The sequence below is a fragment of the Mastigoproctus giganteus genome, chromosome 10, assembly GCF_048544385.1.
Source record: "Mastigoproctus giganteus isolate SK-2022 chromosome 10, ASM4854438v1, whole genome shotgun sequence".
Lineage (NCBI taxonomy): Eukaryota > Metazoa > Arthropoda > Arachnida > Uropygi > Thelyphonidae > Mastigoproctus > Mastigoproctus giganteus.
The window spans coordinates 60,493,016-60,519,382 of NC_143584.1; the positions used below are offsets into that span (position 1 = coordinate 60,493,016).

Genomic DNA, 26,367 nt, shown 5'->3' on the forward strand with positions numbered 1-26,367 from the left:
AAACCATATTGGGTGTGTGGTTTGGATTGTCTGGTATTCAGGTAGTGAAAAAATGAACAATCTCTGTGAAATGATTACGCAAAAGCTTCAGTATCTCACTCAGCTGGGTCTGTGTTACTAAAAATTTGAAGCCAGCCAGAGATGTGAATGTTAAAATAAGTAAACTGTGCAAACTCACTCATAAATTACTGCCAATTAGATATTAGCAATTGTTAACTCACAATCAAATGTATTACTTCTACTATTTGTAGTTGCAAATGATGCAAGAAAACAAGCTTATACAGCATCGGCCAAAATAACCTGTCAAGTTTGTTACAGTGGTCTATAACATGGGTTGAATGCAAACCTAATGTTATAAGTTCCCCTAAAACTTTGTCTCCTGGTTTTTGTGTTCAATTTCAAGGTCTGAATTTCATGGTGAATTTTTTTTTTCTACTCTTTTTCCCTCGGTGCCTTATTCACCTTAATCAGATATTCCCCGCCCTCCCTTCCAAATTAATTATGCCTATTTTTCCCACTCCATAACTTGCACTTTTGTAATCTCTCCTCATATGGAAACCCCTTTGCAATTCTCATCAGAATGAGTCATCTATCTTTAGATGTTTAAAAGAACTTAATACCATAATATTTTAAATGTGGGCAAATCAGTTCCTAATTAAAATTTATGAAATGCAGAAATTTCTACCTGCAATTTTTTTCATTCATCTTGAAATTGCTAAAAGCATTCCCAGCCATCCTAATTATTCAAATGGGAGTTAATATCAACTTCATTAGCCTGATAACTGGAAATACAAATTTCCATTAGGGTTTTCATTAGGTTTATGGTGATATAGCATTATAAATTGAGGATCAAACAGGTATTTCCAGCTGGGGTGAGATGGAATACTTTAATTTTTGCAGCGTAGTTACAGAGTAAGGATTTTATTCTGAGGTGCAGTGGAGGTTCATTTGTCTCAATAGTATTCAGACTTAACAAGGAACTGTTCCTTGCGTCACAGACAAGTAATCCATAATCAAGACAAGTAATCCATAATCCATAATCGTCACAGACAAGTAATCCATAATCCATAATCATTTCAAGGATACTCAGCATGGTTTTGTAAAGGGAAAATCATGTTTAACAAATCTGGTTCGCTATTTCGAAAGGGTCACTCACGAGCTGGATTTAGGGAATAATTTCGACATTGTTTATTTAGATTTCAGCAAAGCTTTTGACTCAGTCCCACATGAGCGGTTGCTTTATAAGCTGGAACAGGTTGGAATCACTGGGAAAATCCTTAGATGGACAGAAGGATGGCTTCAGGGCAGGAGGCAGAGGGTTGTGATAAATGGCTATTCCTCAGATTGGGTTGATGTAAGAAGTGGGGTTCCCCAAGGATCAGTATTAGGACCACTGTTGTTTTTAATTTTCATAAACGACATTGATGAAGGGATAGAGGGCGTGATGTCTAAATTTGCAGATGATGTTAAAATTGGTAGAGTAGTTAATGATCACTGTCAAGCTGAGCTTCTTCAGAGAGACCTAGATAGACTTCAAGAATGGTCAGAAAAATGGCAGCTGTGCTTTAATCCAACAAAGTGTAAGGTATTACACCTGGGAAACAGTAATCCCAAAATAACTTATTCACTTGGTGGAGTTCAACTAAACCCAGTACTGGAGGAAAGGGACTTGGGTGTTACGATACGGTCAGACATGAAATTCTCTGAGCATTGTAAACAGGTTGCAAGGAAGGCCCATGGTGTCCTATCGATGATCTATCGAACTTTTGGAAGTAGAGATAGGGACGTGATAATCCCATTATATAAGGCCTATGTTAGACCACACTTGGAATACTGTGTTCAAGTATGGAGACCGCACCTAAAGAAAGACATCGAACTTCTTGAAAGGGTGCAAAGAAGGGTAACTCGCCTGGTGAGATCGGCAAAAGGGCGTCCTTATGAAGAAAGACTTCGAATATGTGGGTTGCAGAGTTTGGAAACTAGACACCTTAGAGGAGATTTGATTGAGGTGTTTAAGGCTCTGAGAGGCATCAGTAAACTGAATGAGGACAAAATTTTCAAGATTATAAATGATGCTAGAACTAGGGGACATAAATTCAAGTTACGCGGGGAAATGTTTAGATTGGACTGCAGGAAGTTTTATTTTAGCCAGCGAGTTATAAATTACTGGAATAAGTTGCCTTCATGGGTGGTAGAGGCCGACAGTTTGGGGAAATTCAAAGGTCATCTGGATAGTACTTTCGGGTAAGGGAAGCGCATAGGATGATAGGATTAATTTCCTTTTTATTTAATTTTTAATTTCATTTTATTATTTTTATTTCTTTATTAATTATTATTATTTATTTATTTAATTTTTGTTTTTATCATTGTTTTGTTCGGATTTTTTTTTTTTTTTTTTTTTTGGCTGGTGCAGCATAAGCCATAGGCTTTCTTGCACCATACGGCCGTTACTAATACTAATACTAATACTAATCTAAGCAGGACTGAATTAAAATTTTATAAAGACATGTGAAGGAGTGCCTATCAGCACCCCAGGAGTTAGTAGACAGCTCTTAAGATGTTCAATTTTTTTAGACAGGCTGTTCAAAGGTAGGCTAGAAAAACTAAGTTTATTGTCTAGATGCAAACCCAATAAACGAAAATTGTGGGTAAGAGGAATCAGGTTATTTTTTAAATATATTTCAGGATCCAGTGTAATTTCCATTTTTTTACAGAAATGCATTATAGTGGATTTATTTTCTGCTAAAGAACAGACATTCCAATGCACCCACGATTCTATTCTGGCTATGTATAGTTGAATTTGCCGTTTTCAGTGGCATTCATAATTTGTGACTGACAAGAGATAATGAGGTTGTCATTATCTCTTGTCAGTCTGCAAACATGTATAATTCACCTGTTTTTGGTATGTCTCATGTCATATTTGAAATTCTTATTGAAAATAATGTTGAACTGAGGATGGAACACTGTGGCACACTCTCCTTTTGTTCAAATGATTTGGATAAATTGCTCATATATCTTATCTGGAACTTTCTGTGGTGAAGGAAGTTTTTTATAAATTGGGGTAACTGCCCCTCAAACAAAAAGAACAAAGGTCCTGGAGGACACCATATCGCGAAGTAGTATTGAAGGCTTTCTCAATATCGAGATTATCCATGACCACATGCTGTCTCCTTATGAAAGCATTGCAGATGTTTTGATCATCACATCTAAGGTTGAGAGATTCTTCTGAAACCTGTACTAATTTTTGTTTAACAGACTGTTATTAGTTTCCAGAAACCACATCAGCCATCTGTGAACCATTTTTTCTAAGGCTTTGTCAAAACAGCTAATCAATGAAATCGGCCTGTAATTATGCGGGATGGTATGATCTTTTCCTAGCTTCGGAAAAGCAAGTACAACTGGGTGAAGGCAGGAGCATGGATAAATATTTTCTAAAAATATTCAGTGGGAGAATTTCAACAAAAAATTTATTGCTTTGTCATTTAGTTTTTTTAACATTATATAGCAGACAACATTCGGACCAGCAGGGGTACTGGATGTTTTATTGAGAGAGATTAAAAGTTCTGTTAAATTGGATGCCTGATTGCATGGGTGTAATTAGCATTAGCAGTGGCATATGATGCATGAAGCAGGCTTATTATTATTAGCCATATGATGTAAGGAAGCCTGAGGCTTATGCTGCTGCACCAGCCAAAAAAATAAATAAATAAATAAAAACTGAGTTACAATATACAGCATCAGCCAAAAAAAAACTTCCCATTCACCTCTCCACCAACTCAAAAAGTGTGTCCAGTTCTTCCTTGAATTTATTTAAGCTATCAACTTCCACAACGACAGACGGAAGTTGTGGAAGTTGATAGCTTAAATAAATTCAATCAACCCCAGCAATCAACCACTCACTGGCTAAATGCAAATTTGCACCCATCCATTCTGCAACTGTCTTTCCTCGATTGCATAATCGAGGAAAAAATCAAGGAATCGATTGCAAATTAATATAGCAATGACTACATGGTGCAAGGAAGCCTAGGGCTTATGCTGCACCAGCCAAGAAAAAATTAATAATAATAATAATAAAAATAAATAAAGAAAAGAAAAATTAAATAAAAATAATGATAATGAAAATAAAATAATAAGAAGAAGAAAATTTTTAAAAAATAAATAATTACTAAGAAAAAAGGAAATAGATAACTTATGCATTTCCCTCCTCCCATAGGTTCCTTCTACTGTAATCCAGCTGACCTTTAAATTTTCCCAAACTATTAACCTCTACCACCCATGTAGGTAACTTATTCCAGTAATTTATAACTCACTGGCTAAATTAAAACTTCTGACAACCAATTAGGTCTACACCTTGAACTGTGTACCTTAGTTGGTATTATAAGGCTAATGGCTTCTGTTATTACATCCCTGATTGCTTTCCATTTAGAATTTACTATTTCTAGCTTCATCAGTTTGTCCCCACTGCATACAATAAAAGTGAATATGGCTGTCTCTGCTGAAAATTGTGGCAGTGAAGAAAAATAGGATGCAAATAAATTAGCAAATGATAGAGATGGATATAAACTAGTTTGCAATCAAATCACAAAGGAGGCTGGGCAAGCTAAGGCAGATTACATAAATTCTCTGGCATAATCCAAAGGAATGCAGCAAATAGTTTCCCTTCCTTCTGTTGTTATTTGGTTTTTAGGAGCATTTAGCAACTAAGGCCATATTGCTCCAGGGATATGCGGTGGTCATTCCCTGACCTTTCCGCATCCTCCATATTTGCTGGTCATGGGATTGAATCCGAGTTTAATCAAGATGCGTGTGCTACGCACTGCTGCTCCTGCCCACCTGGCTACGGAGGCACCTTCCCTTCCTTCTACTGTAAACAACAGAAGGAAGGGGTTAAATCACATTGGTTCACTATATTATATAAATGGATTAACTGTTCATAATGCTGCTCAGGTTGCTGATAAACCAAATAGGTATTTTATATCTACATTCACACTGTCAATTCTGTTTAGGGATAGAGATGCCAGAAGTGAGTCAAATTCTGGCAGGAAGATGAATGATGCTTTTGTGATAAACTGAGAGGAAAGATGAAGAAACTATATGTAGAAAAGATGCCTGTGGTGGATGGACTCTACCGAATTATATTAAAGGAGGCAGAAAAAGAAGAAGCAAACCTTTAACCATGATTATGAGAGTGTCCCTGGATTCACTGGAGGTCCCCATGGACTGTAGCTGTCCAAATATATTCCCAATTCACAAATGAGGAATAAACAGAGACATGATTAATTACAGACCTGTTAGCTTGAATTCTGTACCAGTAAATGTAATAGAGTCACTGTTTAAGAAATAAGGGAGGACATTTTTGACAGAATGCAATTATACTGCAGCCATTGCATGGAATTCTTACAGGGCAATCTTGTCTAAGTAATGCAATCGGTTACTTTGATACAATAACAAAGGAATAATTTTGATATCATATACTTAGATTTCAGAAAAACTTTCAATAGTGTTGCACATAAAAGACTGCCATACAAATCTGAGCAATGTAGCACTCAGGGCAAGTTGCTGACATGGATAAAGGGGGGTGATGAGTGTTTGAAGACAGAGCATGGTTATCAATGGGCACTGCACTTCTTGGACTGTTATTAGTGGAGTCCATCAGAATGTTCAGTGCTGGGCCCATTGTTGTATTCTATATTTATTAATGCTATTGATGGAGGAATATCAGACAATGTCTAAGTTGGTTGAAGAAGGTTGAGAGTGTAGGTAATCACAGTAATCAGGGTACACTACTGCAACAAAATCTAGAAAAATGAGGCTCAGACTTATTTTTCTAGATCTGTGAATAGAGTAGTGTCATTATTGCATTTAAGTATTTATTAGTTTACTGTAGTATTCTCAAACTAATTAAATTTAAATGTAAGTTATGCCTCAGACCAGAACAGTACAGGAAAGTGCTGAGAAATGGGACTGAAGTTTAATATTCACAAATGCAAGGTACTTCAAATGGGGAGCAGTAATCCAGATTAATGAACCAGCTGTGTGGTACCACACTCAGGGCTGTGGAGAATGAAAAAAAAAAAAAACTTGGGTAATTGTAAAATCAGATATGAAGTATGACAGTGTAGACAGGCTGTCAGGAAGGGTTCATGGGGTTTGTCCATGATATACAGGAATTTTACCACTAGGGATAAGGAAGTGATTATACAAGGGGTGATAATTTAATTTGTGGACTGGTGCAATATTTTATGTTTACCATGCAAACTTTCCATAACTGCCACTAGAGGCACTCTCCCTAGTCACTACTGAGCAGACTCTTGTGCACATGCCAGTACTTGTCAATCTAGTGAAGAGACTTTTTTTCCAGCCATGTGTCACTGACGATCCATTTGAAGCAAGTATCACGTCGGACATACAGATTGAACAGCGATATGTGATTTGTTATTGTAATAGACAGGCATTTAAAAGCACTTAAGTGGCTTAAATGTGTCAAAACAGTTAAAGCGTATGGTATTAAGTGACTTGGTATGGCGGCCATATTTAAATGGCACAAGTGATTCAGTGAAGGCTGCGAGTCTGTTGCAAATGACCCAAGACCTGGTCAGCCTTCCTCCTCAACAACTCCTGAGCAAATTGTAATAGCCCAGGAAATCTTGGTTGAATTTGTGAATTAGCTGTTAGAATGTTCATTTCATATGGTAGTGCTCAAAATATTGTGAAAGATCGCCTGAAAATGTTGCAAATCTGTGCCCACTGAATTTCAAACAATTTGACTCCAGAACAAAAAAAAGCAAAGAGTAGATTTGTGCAAAGAAATGCTTGATTGTTTTGAAACACAGGGTCAAAACTACTTAAGTCAAATAGTGACTTGTGATGAAACTTGGATTTTTTGTTATGATCCAGAGGCAAAACAACAGTCGAGTGAGTTGAAGCATTCTGATTCACCAAGACCTAAGAAATTTCGAGCTTCTCGTTCAGCTGACAAACAAATGGTTCTTGTGTTTCTGACATAAAAGGCATTCTTGTTACACATTTTGTGCCTTGTGGAACAACTATTAATAAGAAAGCATATGCTGAGGTTCTCAGAGTAAACTTCACTGTGCCATTCATGAGCAACATTAAGAACTTTCTAGTGTGAAGGGGTTTCTCCATCAAGACAATGCCAGGCCCCATACAGTTAATATTGTGCAGTCAGTGATCACTGCCATAAGTGCCAAGGTTCTGCCACATAACCCTTATTCACCTGACTTAGTCCCATGTGATTTCTTCCTGTTTCCATGTCTGAAGAAAGCTCTGAAAGGCAAGCGTTGTGAATCAGACAATGATGATTGCAGAGCCGCAATGGAAGCACTTTGCAATCTTTAGATAGAAAAACAGCTTGCGAGAAGCATTTAATGTGTGGATATGACAGTGGCGAAAGTGTGTAAAGTTCAAGGGAGAGTATTTCGAGGAGGCTAAAACCTAAGATAAGATTTTGGACCAGTCCACAAGTCAAATGATCACTCCTCGTATGATTATACCATTGTATAAGGCAATAGTTATGCCACATCTTATGTACTGTATACAGGTTTTGAAGCCTCATTTCATGAAGGACGTTGATGTGCTGGAATGGATGCAAAGAAGAGCAACAAGATTGGTGAGGCAAGAAAAAGGGTGCTCTTACCAGGAAAAGTTTCAATTGTAGACTAGGGACTGCAAGGAAATCTGATAGAGGTGTTTAAAGCCTTGAATCGATTGGGTAAGCTCAATGCTAATGGAATCCTTCCTATTGCTCAGACTCTACACATGATGAAATTTGAGGAAGGATGGTTGGAGGTCAAATGTGCAGATACTTGCCTCCAGCCAGAGAGTGGTAGATTGTTGGAACCAACTCTGATCTGGTGTTGTAGAGGTAGGTAATTTGAATAAATAAAAGTAATGACTAGATAAACTGTTCAAGAGAAGGAATAATAATAAGAAGAATCTTGATTTTTCTCACTACCTCAAAACTCTTTTAAAGAGTATTGAGGTTATGAAAAAGAGAGAATTTTCAGAGGTTGCCACTGTTCTACTGGTCAAGTTACACATTTAACCAGATGGCCAAATTGTAAACACAAAATATTTTTTTTTACTTCAGTGGCATGCTTGAATTGAAAATTGTTTAAATCTTTCTTTCCTTTTAGGCCATTCTTCTGGATAGTAGTAAATTTCCAACCGATATTCAACCATTTTCATAGGAAGGTTATTACCAACAAGTGCTCAATCTCATCTTTTAATACCCATGATACTTCACTTTTTATGCCTACCATAACAGGCACATTATGAACACTAAGTGGGTGATAGTTTTTTTGAAGGAATCCCACTTACTTTCAAGTTGTTCAAAAGAATATTTCCAATGTTGTACCTTGTAGAGTCATCTTCCAATGCTGGCACTCAGTGCAAGCTGCTTTCCAGGTGACAGTTATTTTTTAATTAGAAAATATCACCACAACAAGATACTTCACCCATGATACCCATTAATACCCATGATACTTCACTTTTTATGCCTACCATAACAGGCACATTATGAACACTAAGTGGGTGATAGTTTTTTTGAAGGAATCCCACTTACTTTCAAGTTGTTCAAAAGAATATTTCCAATGTTGTACCTTGTAGAGTCATCTTCCAATGCTGGCACTCAGTGCAAGCTGCTTTCCAGGTGACAGTTATTTTTTAATTAGAAAATATCACCACAACAAGATATTGTTGTGGTGATATTTTCACTGAATATTGTTGTGGTGATATTTCACTGAATCACTTGGATTACTACCACCTATAGCAATTCTCTTCTTTCACATATCTTTGAAATTTCACTAATAGTGACTGTTCTGACAATGACATTTTTATTTTTCTGCAACCATACCTTTTTCTTATTTCACAACTAGGAAACATATTTCTGAACAGTGTACTTACATGATCAGCAGAATCCAGAGAAAGATTATATTCTATGACAAAAGATTCAAATAAACATTTGGCATGTACAACATCATCATCACCACCATGAAATGTTATGTTACATCTATTTTTGAATTTCTTTCTATGCACAGCATGATGTAATTATGCTTATTTGTTTGTAAATTTTTTCTCGTTATATCATGTTTCCCACTAACTGAAAAATCATATCTATTATGGTACATAATACAAAACATGTTGCTTTTTTTTTTTTTTTTTTCAGATTTTAAAATATGTGGAAAATATGAATTTAATGTTATATTTCTCAGGCTTCTTAATGAAATACATTATTAATTAGCTTCACACCAAACCAATACCATGAAATGACTGTACATAACCAGATAACAACACTATTATTGCACATTTCCATTTTGCAACATCACTACCACAACCAATGAACTGGCCAACCAACAAATTTCTGTCATCAATCTGGAGAGTTGGCAGATATACATTACATTTAAAGAAGAATAAGTCACACTAAAATAATGGGTTATTTCTAGCAAACTAATTCCACTTTTGGTATAATTACTTACCGGTAATTCAGGATTAGAACTAAACCAATAAGGAACATTTGTTTTATATAATTCTGTTTTTGCATCATCCTCAAGATAATATATCCAAGGAGCATTCTTCTCTTTTGGCCTAAAATAATTCAATGAAGATTTTCTGTCTTCTGTTCTCAGATATAATTAAGCAACGCATAATATAGATAGAATACAGTGAAACCTCTATAAGCAACCATCTTTACAAAAGATCAATATTTCTTAGAATGGTTTGAAATAAGTGTCCTGTGTATTAAAACTGTATTCTGTTGTTGGTTGGCTGGTGTATTCCTCAGATTTCTAGCAATCTGTAATTCTCTAAGATGACCATTGTCTTACCTGACAGGGACTGTTAATCCTGTTGTTTAGCAAATAGTGTTTTTCAAAGATTACTATGAATCTAGTTTCTGAAGTAACTGTATAAATATTGCCTACCAAATAGCTATTTCATTCATTTATTTCTGATTTATCCATCTTCGGATCTAGACATGAAGGCAGAAAAAAGAAAATTTTAAATTTTGAAGTTATAGAAGATGCAGCAAAGGATATATTGAAAGATGGTTGGAAGAAAAGCATAAAATTAATAAATTTGGCCACCAAACAGCAAGGTTAATGGTTGTGGTTTGGTCAGAGAGGGGTCACATTAAAAATAGTTTTACAGTTTTAAATATTTTACAAGAAAAAATAATATTAAAGAAAAGTGGACTCAGAATGCAATTAAAAATATTCAATGAGAAACTTATCAACCATATCAAGAAATTAACGAGTATTAAAACTCACCTGGTTTGACGGTGCTCATGTGAAAGATGAATTACAGTAAGCAGTCCAACACTACAAGAAAAAGGTTTGAATTTGGCAAAATCTTTAAAAAAGACACATTTTCTGCTAGAAATGGACGACTTAGTAAATTTTTAACAGAAATAATATTGCTCTGAAGAGTGCATATAGTTAACCTGCATCTGTGAATGAAAATGATGTGGAAAGGCAGATATTGCATTTGCCATCTTTAACACTACAATAAAAAACCAAACATATCTTTAATGTAGAAACTGGCTCTTTTATCATGCTTTACTAAGTAAATCATTATTACTGTAGTTTTTAGTGTTGCACCAACCTTGCATAGAAATAAAAATAAAAACACCAAGGAAACAGAACTTTTGATAACTGTGTTTATAATAAATTACAATAACCTGTATTTACAATAAATTTAACTTTACAATAAACTATACATATGAATTATTAAAATCTGCTACATTACAATCAATAAAATGCATTAAAATATACTAGATTAAAAGCGATAAAATCGATTTTATCGCTTTTAATCTAGTATATTTTAATGCATTTTATTGATTGTAATGTAGCAGATTTTAATAATTCATATGTATAGTTTATTGTAAAGTTAAATTTATTGTAAATACAGGTTATTGTAATTTATTATAAACACAGTTATCAAAAGTTCTGTTTCCTTGGTGTTTTTATTTTTATTTCTACGCAAGGTTGGTGCAAAACACTAAAAACTACAGTATGAATATACCCAACCTCAGAGGCCTGTTTGAAGAAAAAAAAAAAAAAAAAAAAAAAAAAAAGATAAATCATTATTGTTTAAAGGTTCTAATTCTTTCAGTTAAAAAAACCAAAGAGTGACAATTTTACTGTGCAATTTCTTTGGGACAAAATGATCCAAAAACACCATCAATAATTAATACTGCACTAACAAAAAAAAGTTTTAAAAACATGAATATGGCCTCCATGAATGTTGATTGGTATGTCAATAAAAAAGCATGGATGAAAAGTGCTATTTTTCTGAATGGCTTAAAAAAATATGAAAAAAGAAAACAGGAAGATCTCATTATTTTAGATAATGCTTAATTTAAGTAATGTCAGTTTATTATTCCTTTTTACTAATATATCAAGTAATCATTCAATCATTTAAATTGATCTACAGCTGATAAAATCTGCATTAGCAGTGGCAAATAATGAAAGAAAGCAATCTTTCTTTCATTATTTGCCACATTATTTCATTATTTTCCAAAAAAAAAAAAAACCCACACACACACACACACACTTCCAATTACTTTTTCCACTCCCTCCAATAGTTTGTCTAGTTCTTACTTGAATTTATTTACGCTAAAAACTTCCACAACAAGAGATAGAAGTTTCTTCCAGCAATCAACTGACCACTGGCTAAAGACAAACTTCCACTCAACTATTTTGCAACCATCCTTATTCAATTTGAATTTGTCCCCTCATGTGCATAGTCTAAGAAAGAGGAAGAATCTTGTCAGCTTTGAATTGTCAAACTTTGAATAGATTGAGCTTGCTCAATCTATTCAAAGCGTTAAACACCCCAATCAGAACAGCTCACAGGTGCCTAGTATCTAGACACTGTAATTTGCAGAACTGAAGCCTTTCTTGGTTAAAACACACCTTTGTTCCACTCACCTATCTCGTTGCCCTTCTCTGTACTAGTTCCAGCAGCTCTACAAATTTCCTAAAATAAAGCCTCCTCTATGCAGTACTAAGGATGTGGCCTGACCATTTCCTTATACAATGGGATAATCACCTCCTTATCACTGCAAGCAAAATTGCAGTATATCGTGACAAAATCCTACAAGCTGTCTTCACTGCTAAGAACTTCATATAGACTGAACAATTACCCTGAGGTCTTTTTCATTTTCCACAACCCTGAGTGTAGTACCACACAGTTGGTGGTCATTCTGGGGTTATTGCTACCCATACGCAGTACTTCATATTTTTCAATGTTAAACTTCAATTACCATTTCTCAACCCATTTTGCCTAACTTTTCTAGGTCCTGTTGCAGTAGCATACCGTGATTAGTGTCATTAACCACCCTGCCAACCTTTGCATCATCTGCAAACTTGGACATTAAGGCTTTAAAAAATTAGCATTAGCATTAGTAGAGGCATTTGATGCAAGAAAGCAAGCTTATGCAGCATCAGCCAAAAAAAAAAAATAAATAAAGTAAAATAAATAAATAAAAAATAACCACTTCCACTTCACCCCTCTGTTCGTTCGAAATACCTGTCCAGCTGAGCCTTAAACTTATTTAGGCTATCAACTTCCACGACAAGGGATGGAAGTCTGTTCCACCTACCAACCACCCGCAGGCTAAAGGCAAATTTCCGCACATCTATCCTATATCTGTCTTTCTTCAATTTGAACTTATGCCCTCTCAGGTGATTATTCTGAGCAAGAGGAAAAATCCCATCAGCATTGAGCATGCTCAAACCATTCAAGGCTTTGTACACCTCAAATGAAAGGCTTTTTAAAAATAAAACTTTAAACAATGAAAGGCCTCCGAAGCCAGGTGATCAGGAGCAGGAGTGCAGTAGCACACACTCTTTGAGTAAACAGCGGTTCAAAACCTTGACTGCTAAATGCTTAATCTAACAACTCGCATTGGACCGGCGTGACAGATTAGGGTCCATTTTCCACAATGCGAATTGTTGAGAAGGCTTCCATCCCACAGTGGGTTAATAATGGCTGCAGTTTTACTTCAATCAATATAGTTGCTAAATATATAAAACAACATTGGACCCAACAATTAACTCTGGAGGACTCCACGAATAACATAAGTCCACAAAGAACAATGTCCACTGACTGCCACTATCTTTTTCCACTCACCTATCCCTTTATCCATAGCAGCAATTTCCTTAAAGCCACACTGCTCCAATTTATACAGCAGTTATTTATGTGCAACAGTATCAAAGGCTTTCTTGAAACACGAGTAAATGACATCAAATTTATTTTTTGTATTCAGTTCCTTTGGGGCCACTTCATAGTATCCAATCAAATTGGATACTATGAAGTGCTGTGTCTGAACTGTAACTGCAGTCTTGTATAGATGAGCCTGCATAACTTCTTTAACCAGTCCATTATTCTACCTGGAACAGAACTTAAACTAATTGGTCTTTAATTATTTGAGTCACCCTTTGATCACCCCCCACTTGAATTGGGGATACATTTGCACATCTCCAGTCTGGTGACCTCCTCTGAATCCAAGGATGCTCTCATAATTATGGCTAAGAGTTTACTTAGTTCCTTTGCTGCTTCCCTTAATAAAATTAGATAGATCCCATTCATCCTAGGTGCCTTTTCTATGTGCAAATTGAACAAATCTCTTCCACTTTTCTTCTCAGTTATTACAAAATCATTTAGTTCCCTGTTAGAGTTTGATAAACTTCTGGCATCCTTGTCCCTAAAGAACTGCTCATGTGTGAATGTAAAAGTAAAATACTCACTCAATTTGTCAGCAACTTGAGCAGGACCAATGACAGCCAAACCAACGAAATCAAGTGGACTAATCTGATTCAGTCGCGTCCTTGTCTTTACATAAGTAAAGAGGTGTTTACTTTTTTCCTTTGCATCCTTAGCCAGAGATTTCTAATAATCTGCCTTCACTTGCCTAAACTCCTTTGTGACTTGATTACAGACTAGTTTGTATCTACATAGGCTCCTGTGATGCTCAATAACATATATGCATCCTCATGGTTTTTATTCTTGGCCACATGTCTCATTAGTTTATCTGACAGCCATTTAGAGCAGTGGTTCCCAAACTACTGAGATCTACGGATCGCTTCAAAAATCTAAAAAAAGGTTTACGTATATATATATATATATATATATAGACAAATGTATTTGTTCAGTGTATTGAATAGGGTTGCTGACCTGTCAAGTGTAATTACAATGGAATAAATTGAGAATGCCTGCAAGGTAAAAGAGCAGTTTCTGCTTTTACCTTGCAGGCATTCTCAATTTATTCCATAGTAATTACATTTGATAGGTCTGCAACCCTAACCAATAAATACACTGATCAAATACATTTGTCTACATTTCGTTATGGTTTTTTTTTATGAAAATCCCAAACACGAAAGGTATCAAAACCTATAGTACTTAGTACCGTGCATGGGTTGAAGGAGAAGTATGGGGGGAGGGGGGTGCCGGAAACTTTGCTCTAGAGACTAAACATGGGTTTCACCACTTCAAGCCTCCAATAAGAAAAGTGATGGTATTTCACCGGTTGATGAAAGTCATCTACCACCTACCAATTTGCTGGGTATTCCTGCTATAACTAGTAGTGTCCCGGATCCATAATCAGATTAAATGAATTAATAACTTTCTCGTTCTTTTCTAGATGTTCAGTTTTATCAATACATCCTATTATTTGTATTTATATTATATATAGATGTATTGATAAAATGGAACATTTAAAAAAAACGAACAAATATATTATTATAATGGTTTATGGATCCGGGAAACTACTAGTAATAGTAGAAATGCCCAGCAACCATAATGAAATATAGACAAATAGGTAGATTTGTGTAGGTAGTGGTGCTGACCTCTCAGGTGTAGCTAAAATGAAAAAAATTTAGAAAGTGCCTGAAAAACAAAAGCAGATTACATAAAATTTCAAAAAAATAAAATAAAAATATATAAATGGTACTTAAAAATGTAGGTCCTAAGATATTAACTACGTCATCAAGGGCTGGCAGCCAAAACCAAAGAAAACACAGCAATAAGCAAGGCCTCTTTTTCTTCTTCTTTCGCTATCGCTGCCTGCAAGTCAATAAGTTCTTCGTTAGATAATTCCTTCTCTTCTTCTTCTATTAACTCCACGTCTTTGGCATCAATCTCCAACTGAAGTAGCCCTGCAACCTTTACATATTTTTTGTGGGCATATTTTCTTCCATGTGCCATTTAAACAACTTTTAGTAATTTCTGCTCAGGCCTTATTAATGTTTAAGATCGCATGGTAAATATTGTAAGATTTCCAAAAGTCTCAATGTAATTTTCTCATTGTCTACTGCAGACAATGCCTGAACAAATGCTGTGCGTAAATAGTATGCTTTTAAATTTGAAATAACACCCTGATCCAAACGTTGGATGAATGAAATTGTGTTTGGCTGTAGAAATATGACTCTCATGTTTGAATTTAAATCATCTAGATGTGTAGGATGTCCAGGAGCATTATCTACTAGAAGCAAAATCTAGAAAGGAACGTCTTGTCTATACAATATTTTTCAACCTCAGGAATGAAGCAGCATTTAAACCAATCCTCAAAGAGAGATATTGTTATCCATGCTTTCTGGTTCGGTTGGAAATGCATGGATAGGGTGGCTTTATTGATTCCCTTAAATGCATGAGGATTTCCAGAATGGTACACAAACAGTGGCATTAATCTGTAATCTCCCGTTGCATTAGCCCCAAGCAAGAGTGTGGCACTATCTTTTGGAGACTTGAAACGTGGCATTGTCTTTTCCTCTTTGGCAATGTATGTTCGATCCAGCATTTTTTTCCAATACAGAGCAGTCTCGTCAGCATTAAAAATTTGCTGCGTTGAATAGCCTTCCTCAATAATTTTTTCCAAAACATCACAAAATTTCTCTGCAGCTACAGAATCGGCACTGGTGACTTCACCATATATTTTAACACTGTGGAAACCAGTGCGATACTTGAACCTATTAAACCACCCGACGCTTGCCACGAACTTGGATTGGAGCTCACTGTACTTATCCTTAATATCTTTATAAATACTTCTTGCTTTTGCTTGAATGGTCATTAGACTCAGGGGCACTCACTTCTGAATCTGATTTTCCATTCATATTATTAACAGCTGTTCCATTTTCGATATAGCACCTGAACGCTGTTTTGTGATCACTGTTGATCTTAAGTTCATTGATCCTTTGAGATGTTCTTTTATACAGGCACTGTCCTTTGAAATAGTATTCATTGTTGAAGCAGCAAGACCTAATTCCTTTGCAATAGATGACAAACTTCTTAATCATTTTCATCTTAATTTTTTAATCAATTTTGTTTCGTTTCCTGGCACCACCACTTGCACTTTTCCGTTGGTTGCTTTCCCTTCATCATTGTAATATGTAAATAGGAATGAAGAGAAGTTTCTGAAATTTTTTTTTAATATGACTGAAGATTGCAGTGAAGGGGAATACATTTCCCAATAATAGCATAAAAACCCACACAATTGCAGTTATCGGTATTATCGCAAATGCAATAATATCAAGTTTACTACCCATTTATAATTAGATGCACTAAGAGAAAAGCCCAATAAACCAGAAAGTGCAAATGGTTTTTATTGTTTTATGGTTGTGACCTCCAGAAACGTGCTTTAGAAAAATATCACAAAGGCATTCAAAATTGATTCTTATAACGGAACATATGATAACAATGAAAGGGTAGTGCAATTTCCATTATAAAAAATGATCTTTTAAAGAGATAAATAGCTTAGTAATATAGCGAAATTTTCAACTTCCAAGGAAGTTGGAAGTTGAAGTTGGAAGTTGGAACAAATTAGAAGAGAGAGAGATAGAGAGAGAAAAAAAAAAACAAAAAGCAAGGTGTTATTGGGTTCACATTACGATATTTTCACAAAAGGAAGTATCCTTTTATTCCTACGGGATGCAAAATACATTTCCATGATTTTTTTAATTTTGCACAGGCCGGCAAAAACTTACATAAAGTTGAATTTTCGTAAGTCGGGGAGTTCCTGTATATAGATAACTTGTTAATATTCAACTACCCTATATTTATTTATACAGGACTTTGTTGGTATTTATCCTCCAGAACTTATTCTGAAGAGAACTTATTACAATGACTTTTCAGCTAGCTATTTAGACCTGAACATTAATATCAATGGCCCTCAAACTGTAATTAACATATATACTAAAAGAAATGATTTTATGTAGTCAGCTTCATCCTAAATTCAAAAAAAGTGCATTCAAATATAATACTCTCTCTCTCAATGCATCAGAATTGGCACTATATGTAATTGGCACTACATCAATCTCTTTTGAGACAATATCAAATTACTCCATAATAAACTGCTTGCTAATAGTTTCCCTCCAGCCTTCCTCTACCATCATTTTAGGAAAGCACTGAATATCGTGAAATTTAATAGGGAAAATTTTTCCTATTAAATTTCATTCATGTTTCATGTTAATAATATTGTCTTTGTTAGAAGTAATTACTGGTTCATCTCTATCTAAATTCAGGCTTGTACATAATGTATAGTCATATATTCCCTAGCCTCCATCATGTCTCAGGGTGTAGAAAGCCTGTCCCCACGGATTGGCCCTCGGGGTATTAACTTCGGGGGTATTATGTTTTGCTTGTCATGTCTTGCTAACTGTTTTGTCGTCTTTATTTTCTTTTTCTTTTTGACATTGCTCATTCTCATATTTGAAAAAACAATACCATTACTGACTTAAACACATGAGGCAAATGGCCAGTCCTATGTCCGGGGACCTACTTCAGGTACTGGTTACGCAACCCCGGACTGCCCGAGCACTACTATATTCCCCTTCTTCCAATTATTTTTTGCTGTTCTTAAACACTACATCCTATACCATGTACATGATTAGGCTAGCAGAACGCAATATTTGAGATACTATTTTTCTGCTATCACTTCTTTTTACCTTCTACAACAAAATTTAGTCTTTTCAATGCTACTTTGTTAGAGCTTGATTTCTCCCCTTTGCTAGTCCATTTGCCTCATTTGTTTAATTGCCATCTTCCCTGTCACACTGGTAGGTTTACTTTGACCAATTCACGCCTTCTCCCCCATACTCGGTGTTGCTTTAACTGTTACAAATTCGCTGGGAACTTTTAACTAACTTCTTTGGTTTCCATTACAGCCTTGCTGTGTTCACTTCCCTGATGGCCGACCGGGCTAGCCGGGTGGGTAAAGTGCCTGCCTGACAACCCAAAGGTCGCAGGTTTGAATCCCGCCTCAGGCTTAGATCAGAGTAGTGCAAAAACCTTGGGAAGTGCATTATGGCCACAGAAGCCAATGTGCCAACAACTAACAAAAAAAAAAAAAAAAAAAAAAACTTCCCTCACTGTCTCCAGCCAGGCTGGACAGTAAGCTGTCACATTTTTTCATCTTGAAATTACCCTTTGTTAAAATTCAAGTAGGGCTGTTTGCTAAAAATTCAATTTTTCTCTAACTGGAATTATTTGGTTTTAATTTTAGCATAATTTAGCATTTCAATTTTTCTTTATCTAAAATTAATTATTTTTAAATTTAGCATAATTTTGCATTTTACTTTTTATTTCCTTTGGTATTATACTGGTTTTGTTATTTATTCCTTTTCTTTTTGGTCTCTGTCGAGTCGCCTTAGATGTATACGTATGCTCACTTTGTTGTCTGCAGCGTATACATCATGACAGAAACAGAGGCGTTCTCATTGCTGTGTGTTTCCTTTGGTTTTGGCTGCTGGCCCTTGATGATGCAGTTAAAATCTTAGTACCTACAGCATTAAGTACCAATTATATATTTTCATTTAATTTTATTTAAATTTTATGTAATGTGCTTGTACTTTTCAAGCACTTTTTAAATTTTTTCCATTGTAGCTACACCTGACAGGTCAGCACCAGTACCTATACACTTATCTAACCTATATATATATATATATGCATGCATATGTTGCTGTGTGTGTGTGTGTGTGTGTGTGTGTGTGTGTGTGTGTGTGTGTGTGTGTGTGTGTGAACGCTTGGTTTTCTGAAAAGAAAATTCAAGTTTTATGTTTAAAACAAGTATACATGCATCTGTTCTTACTCTTAGTTATCCTAACACAGCCTATGTTGTTTCATGATGACTCCCATCAATCCTTGAAATCCCGAGGCACCTTGTTTTCCAGGCTGCTGCTCATTAGTAGCAATTATGGAGATGGCATGAAATGTTGAAGAATTAGTTTAAAAAATTTTCACTAGCAGACACGCTGAATTCATAAAATTGGCCCAGAATAGTGTTAGTGAAAATATTATACAAAACTGTTTCAATAAACGTGGAATTAACTGTGATACTGACATGGAGATTGCTGTTCAAATTAATTTTATGGAAGTACAAAAAAAAATTGTTCAACTTGGACAGCAGATAAATATAAACATTGATATGGAATTTGAAGATGGTTCAGTCACATGTGAAAATGAAGGTGAAAACTGAGAAGCACTGGATAATTCTCCTAAAAAACTGACAACAATGACAATATGAATATAAATGAAGATGCTGAAGAAATTAAAATTCCAATAGGAGAAAGTTTAAATATTGTTTTAGGACTTAAAATTTATCTTGCAATTTAGGTAATAATAAAACATTACAATTATTAAATTATTTTTAAACTATTTTAGAAAAGGACATAATTCAACAAAAAATGAAATCATCCAGACAAACTAGGTTACCTGAATATTTCAGAAAATTATTTTTAAACTTTTTACAATTAATTTTAAAAAATAATTTATAGTTTCAAATAAAATGTTTTTAAATTAAGAGCTCTATTTCTATTGTCCTATTAAAATTTTTGTTATATCATGATATATGACTTTTTTTATATATATATATATATATATATATATCTCTGCAAGACAACCATGTCTATAAAAGACTAAATATATGTAGAATTGAAGTCTTAGAGGGGTTTCACTGTATATACAGGGTGTTCAGAAAGTCACTATACAGGTATATAGTGAATTTCCAAACATCTTGTATAATAATATATTTATATTACATAATAATTATATTTATATTATATAAGAATACAAGATATGCAGAAACAAAGTTACATAATGTTATTAATGAAAAAACTAAGCAGAGGTCTATTGGCTTGACAAGCATCTAAATAGGGGAGAAAAAAATTTTAGGATATCTCAGAAAAATGATACTACAGTTTAAGAAACTATCTAGAAGAAAAATTTGTTGATTAAAACTGTTGACTTTCAAGGTTGTACAGTCTGAGTTTTTGTGGTGAAAAGCAGTAACTCACTGAAGTGTTAATATGTAAATACAGCTGTAAATACTGGTGGCTCCTTGAATTTGATTCACAGCCTCAATGAAGAATCAAACAAATGGAAGATAAGTTGATGCAGAAATCAAGAGTCAAAGAGTATACAAATCTAAGAATGGAAAATTATGCAGTCCAGAAAGTGAAAAGAACACTGATGAGGAATTGTTAAGATCTGAACAGTTATCACAGAACAGTCATTTCAAGTTGTTGGTTGGTTGGTTGGTACACTGTTGTATGAGCAGTAACATGGCAACAAAATGAAATATACAGATGAGTAAACTGGCTGTTTGCTATATTTATGGACTCCAATAAATTGATTGTTCAATATTATGGAAACTTTATTTCTGTGTACTTTTATGAGTGCATGAACCAAATCAATACAATGAGTGGCTATGTGTACAGAAGATTACTACTAATCCTCTATCATTAAGTTAAGTAACATAACAATGATTCCCCATAGGTTCCGATGTCAACTGACATAAGTTCCCATGTTCTTGCAAGAATATTTTCCTTTGATTACATAGTTACAAGCAATAGATAGCTAAACTTCCTGAATATTTATATATTTCAAGAAAGCAACTGTAACAAAGAATCAAGAACCAAGATGGTATACTGCTGTCATCACTACAGTCCCAGATTGTATGACACAGGCAGAAATTACCATCCTACTAATGTCCATGGATTTCTTTCTTTGGGATGTCATGAATAACAGAATATCATGAAACAATAAAAACTAAATGGACTCGCTTAAAGACTATTTGGTGAAGGTAAAGAAAGCCAACACGAGAAACATCGGATAACTTACATGGAAAATAGTTTCTCAATACGGCACTCTAGCGCTGCTCACTCGGTAAACAGACGGTAGGTGTTATCAGTCAGGAGCAAAGTCGAAAACGATATATTGATTGACAGGTAGGCATGGCAAACAATGTGCTGATTGGTGCGTAAACACAACACATGATAACATCGGTTTAGTATCACTTTAGTAGCATTAATGGACGCTTTCCATAATGGTGAAAAAAATGTCAGGTTGCTCGCAGGAGCTCATGTCTGGTCAGTATGGGCTTGGCACACCCAGGATCCTGAGCTGGATATCATCATTCTTCTCTCTCTCTCTCTCTCTCTCTCAGGGTAACTCAGAAATTTATTTTTTTTCTTGTACAGCATAACCCTGAGGTTTCCTTGTACCATATGGCTAATAATAAAAAAAAATAATAATTAAAATAAAATACCTCCACTTGAATCCCATGGGAGCTTGAACCCCTCCCGAAGAGGAGGGGGTAACCTAACCTTTTTTCTTTAGAATCAGTCATATTTAGAAATACATTCATAAAAAAATAAATTTTTTTATCACTGTATTTTTATTTTCTTGTTTAATAATATGCCTTAATGGAGAAAAAAGGTCAGGTTACCTCTAGTTGAATCCCATGGGAGCTTGAACCCCTCCCGAAATGGAGGGGGCAAGCAACCTAACATTTTTTCTTTAGAATCATGGGTGGACTAGAGCATAAATTGTTTATTAACAAAATATTAATTTTTTATTACTGTACTTTTATTTTTAAGGTCAGGTTACGAAATATAACAAAAAATAAAAAAAAACCTTTTCCTTTTTTCGTAACCAAACCTAAATCAACAGTATAGTAAAAACACTCATGAATTCCAAAAATCTGCTTTTAAAAATGAGAAAAAAACATAATGAAGAACATAAAAATGAACAGAACAAAATTTTTATTAATTTAGTTTTCATAAAATAATCAACCAACGTTTTATTTTCCTTACAAATTTCTTCCATCTTTAAAAGATTCATCGCTACTATTACCTGTTTACCAATCATCACAAAACTATTATGCACCGTTCTTTACTCATAAATACACATTATAATGCCAACCAATGACTACACAGTAGCTTGTCGTCTGTCACGCCCACCACCAATCATTTCATCGTTTGCCATGCCTACCTGTCAATCAATATATCCTTCTCGATTTCGGCTCCAGACCAATAACACCTACTGTCTGTTTATCGAGTGAGCAGCTCTAGAGTCCAGTGTCGGGAAACTAATTTTCCACGTAAGTCATCCGACGTTTCTCATCGTTCTCGTGTTGGCTTTCTTTACTTTAGCCGACTATTTCTATAAGCACTCCAATTTCATTCTGTTGCAGCTGATTTTGAGAAGATGCTGTGATTGCCTTTGTGAACAACAAAATTAAATTGAATTTGCAGTTCCAACACTGTGTTGCTTCATTGCTTTCTATAGGAGAATAAGCATTAAAACATGTCAAAGTGTATAAAAAATTTTGCTGGATATCCTGCACTTTTAATGAGTTGTAACAGCAAAATATAGGAAAACTTTCTTAATTCAGTATTAGATAAAAGTATCAGGCAGTCCAAACTATTGGAAATTTGAACATAATAAAATTGTGTAGTTTCTAGTAAAGAATTTTTTCCTTTGAATTCGAATATAATGATCAGTTCTATGATTTTTTTATTTCAGTGGCATACATCAAGCGAAATTGTTTAAATCTACCACTCCTTTCTGTATTTTTCTCTAGACAATAGTAATTTTCATCAACCACTTTCACTGGGTGGTATGTAGCCTCTTTGCCAACTATAAATTAATCTCACAAGGGTAGACTATTATCACCAAATGCTGAATCTGTTCTTTTAATTACACTTACTACTCCATGTGCATTATCAACACTACATGCCAAATAGTTTTTTAAAAGAATTCCAAATGCTTTCAGGTCGTTTAGAAAGTATTCAATTATTCTGCCCTATAGAGCTGCCTTCCAATGCAGAGATACCAAGATCAAGGTGCTTTCAATCTGACAATTATTTTAATATGAAAATTCACCACAATAAGTTATAGCATGGAATCATTCTCATTACTGCCATCTGTATCAATCAAAAAAGAACATTTTTCAGAGCCATCATTTCCTCTTCTTTCCCTGTCCATGCAATTTTCCTAACAATAATGTTGTGTGTGTACTTCCACAACTGTATTTTGTTGTTTCAAACGTACCTCATTATCAGCAGAATTCAGAGGAAGATTATGTTGTATAACAAAATATGCAAATAAATATTCAGTACACATGACATCATCATAACCATAAAATGCAACATCTATATTTGCATCTTTCTATGCACTGCACACTCATTGTGAAATTTCATTTGAAACTGAAAAATTCTATCTATATGTGGGACTCAAGGCAAATGCATCACCTTTTTCTTTTTCGACAGAAAATTTTGTTGATATGTGTTCTTCAATTTTCGATTGCATTACTTTTGCTTCTTACAAAAGATAGTGTCATATACAATCTCATACCCATATAAGTACTGTATGATGAAATGTAGCACATTACAGAGAATAAATCTATTATGCCTGCCAGGGGCAAAGGTTGATGACGTTGTAGAGCGAATATCATCTTTTAAGGGCACAAAAGGTGATATAGTTGTACACGTTGGCACTAATAATATTAAGAGTAGGAGACCGACAGAATTACTTAACAAGTACAGGTCACTGTTGAACAAAAGCCGAAAATTAGGGTTGAATTTGAAAGTGTCTGCAATTCTGCCCAGACACGATAGGAGGGAGTATATGATGAGAGCCTTGTCGATCAATTCGGCCCTGGAAAGATTGTGCAAGGCTCAACGGGTAGAATTTTTTTCAGCCTGGACTGTACTTGTTAACAGGAGAGATTGCTTCTACAGGGATGGGATACACTTAAATAGAAAGGGTGCAAGAATATTTTCTGATGCTATCGAGGCAGTGTTAGGTGGGTCGGAAAACTGCTAGCTTGGGGGGAGACAAAGACCAATAGATTGACAGTAGCCACTGGCAGAGGTGAAAGAGATTCTTGCACTGCTTCTATTAGAATGAGCAGAAGCCTGAAAAACAAGATGCATGGTATTTCAGAGACTGCTGGGAGCTATTGCGGTACAAGTAAACACATGGGTTGTGTTAGGGTAGCTAAGAATAGAAACAGGTGCAGGTATACTTGCGTGTACACCAATGCTAGGAGTTTAGTAAATAAAATTGATGAATTTGAGGTATTGCTCAAAACATCAAAGGCAGATATTGTTGGGATATCAGAGACGTGGTGTCACACAGATATAAGAGATGCAGAACTGCAATTTGGGGAGTACAACGTCTACAGAAAGGATAGACAGGATAGGAAGGGGGGAGGGGTTATGCTATTAGTTAAGAAACACATAAAAACCAAGGAAGTGAAGCCAGTCCACTTCGGCCGCTAAGTGGATTTTTCTTATTTATTGATTTGAAATTATTGTTTTTCTAAAACTTTTGATTTAAATTTAGTAGTATAACATTATTTTGTGATTTTTTGATTAATTTGGTGTATTTATTCTTTACTCGGTCTTGTAAAAGTATCGGTAAGGGTTTCCACGTGTTCATAACTACCGCTACCGTTATTAACTTTCCCGCCATTGTGATACCGTACTAGATATACCGTAGGTTATATACCGTACTAGATAGCGTTAGTTGAACTTCGTTAGCAGTTAAATTGTACGTTTAAATAAATACATATAACGACTTAGATTACAAACGTAATATAATTAATAACATAACATAATTAATTAATAAATTAATGGAATCATGACTCAGACCAGAGCAGCAAAGCAAAAGGCTCAAGCTAATGGAAGTGCTGTGGCTCAGAGCAGAACTGAGGGGAGCAGTTGTCCTCTGACTCACAGCCTTATAAAATGCACTGTTTGCTTGATGTTTGCAGAGCAATTGGGTACGGGACATGATACTGCCAAGGGGGATGTCTTTGTGTGTGCGCGATGCAAGGAGTGTATCAATATTAGGCAACAACTCGGCGTTCTTTTGGGCCTATATGAGAGCTTGAAGGACAGGGTGGATGCCCTCGAAGAAACTAAATTGAGGGGCCCATCAAGCTCTCAGCTGCCCACATCAACGCCAGAGCTTGCACTTGGGCATCGCGTGACACAGAGACAACCCCCAAGGCAGAATGCGCTGGTCCCGAAGGAACTAGTAGTTGTTGGTGACTCTATTGTCAGGGAAACGGGGAACATGCTTTGTAAAAAAGATAGGTGGAACAGGACCAGGGTATGTCTGCCAGGGGCAAAGGTTGATGACGTTGTAGAGCGAATATCATCTTTTAAGGGCACAAAAGGTGATATAGTTGTACACGTTGGCACTAATAATATTAAGAGTAGGAGACCGGCAGAATTACTTAACAAGTACAGGTCACTGTTGAACAAAAGCCGAGAATTAGGGTTGAATTTGAAAGTGTCTGCAATTCTGCCCAGACACGATAGGAGGGAGTATATGATGAGAGCCTTGTCGATCAATTCGGCCCTGGAAAGATTGTGCAAGGCTCAAGGGGTAGAATTTTTTTCAGCCTGGACTGTACTTGTTAACAGGAGAGATTGCTTCTACAGGGATGGGATACACTTAAATAGAAAGGGTGCAAGAATATTTGCTGATGCTATCGAGGCAGTGTTAGGTGGGTCGGAAAACTGCTAGCTTGGGGGGAGACAAAGACCAATAGATTGACAGTAGCCACTGGCAGAGGTGAAAGAGATTCTTGCACTGCTTCTATTAGAATGAGCAGAAGCCTGAAAAACAAGATGCATGGTATTTCAGAGACTGCTGGGAGCCATTGTGGTACAAGTAAACACATGGGTTGTGTTAGGGTAGCTAAGAATAGAAACAGGTGCAGGTATACTTGCGTGTACACCAATGCTAGGAGTTTAGTAAATAAATTTGATGAATTTGAGGTATTGCTCAAAACATCGAAGGCAGATATTGTTGGGATATCAGAGACGTGGTGTCACACAGATATAAGGGATGCGGAACTGCAATTTGGGGAGTACAACATCTACAGAAAGGATAGACAGGATAGGAAGGGGGGAGGTGTTATGCTATTAGTTAAGAAACACATAAAAACCAAGGAAGTGAAGCCAGTCGACATTGCTGGACAGTGCAGTGTGGAGTCAGTTTGGTGTGACATAAACATTGGGAGATCAAAATTGAGAGTAGGAGTGTGCTATAGGCCTA

The 26,367-nt window shown here is 35.5% G+C and overlaps 1 protein-coding gene across 1 annotated transcript in view; it reads right to left on the reverse strand.

Annotated features, from left to right (window-relative positions):
• LOC150079049 (meckelin) overlaps nt 1–26,367 on the reverse strand; it is an 860,544-nt gene that overhangs the window by 567,677 nt on the left and 266,500 nt on the right. Inside the window, exon 9 of the mRNA XM_090382499.1 lies at nt 9,498–9,606. Coding sequence (XP_090238625.1) covers nt 9,498–9,606 — 109 coding nt within the window. The remainder of the gene's footprint in view (nt 1–9,497; nt 9,607–26,367) is intronic.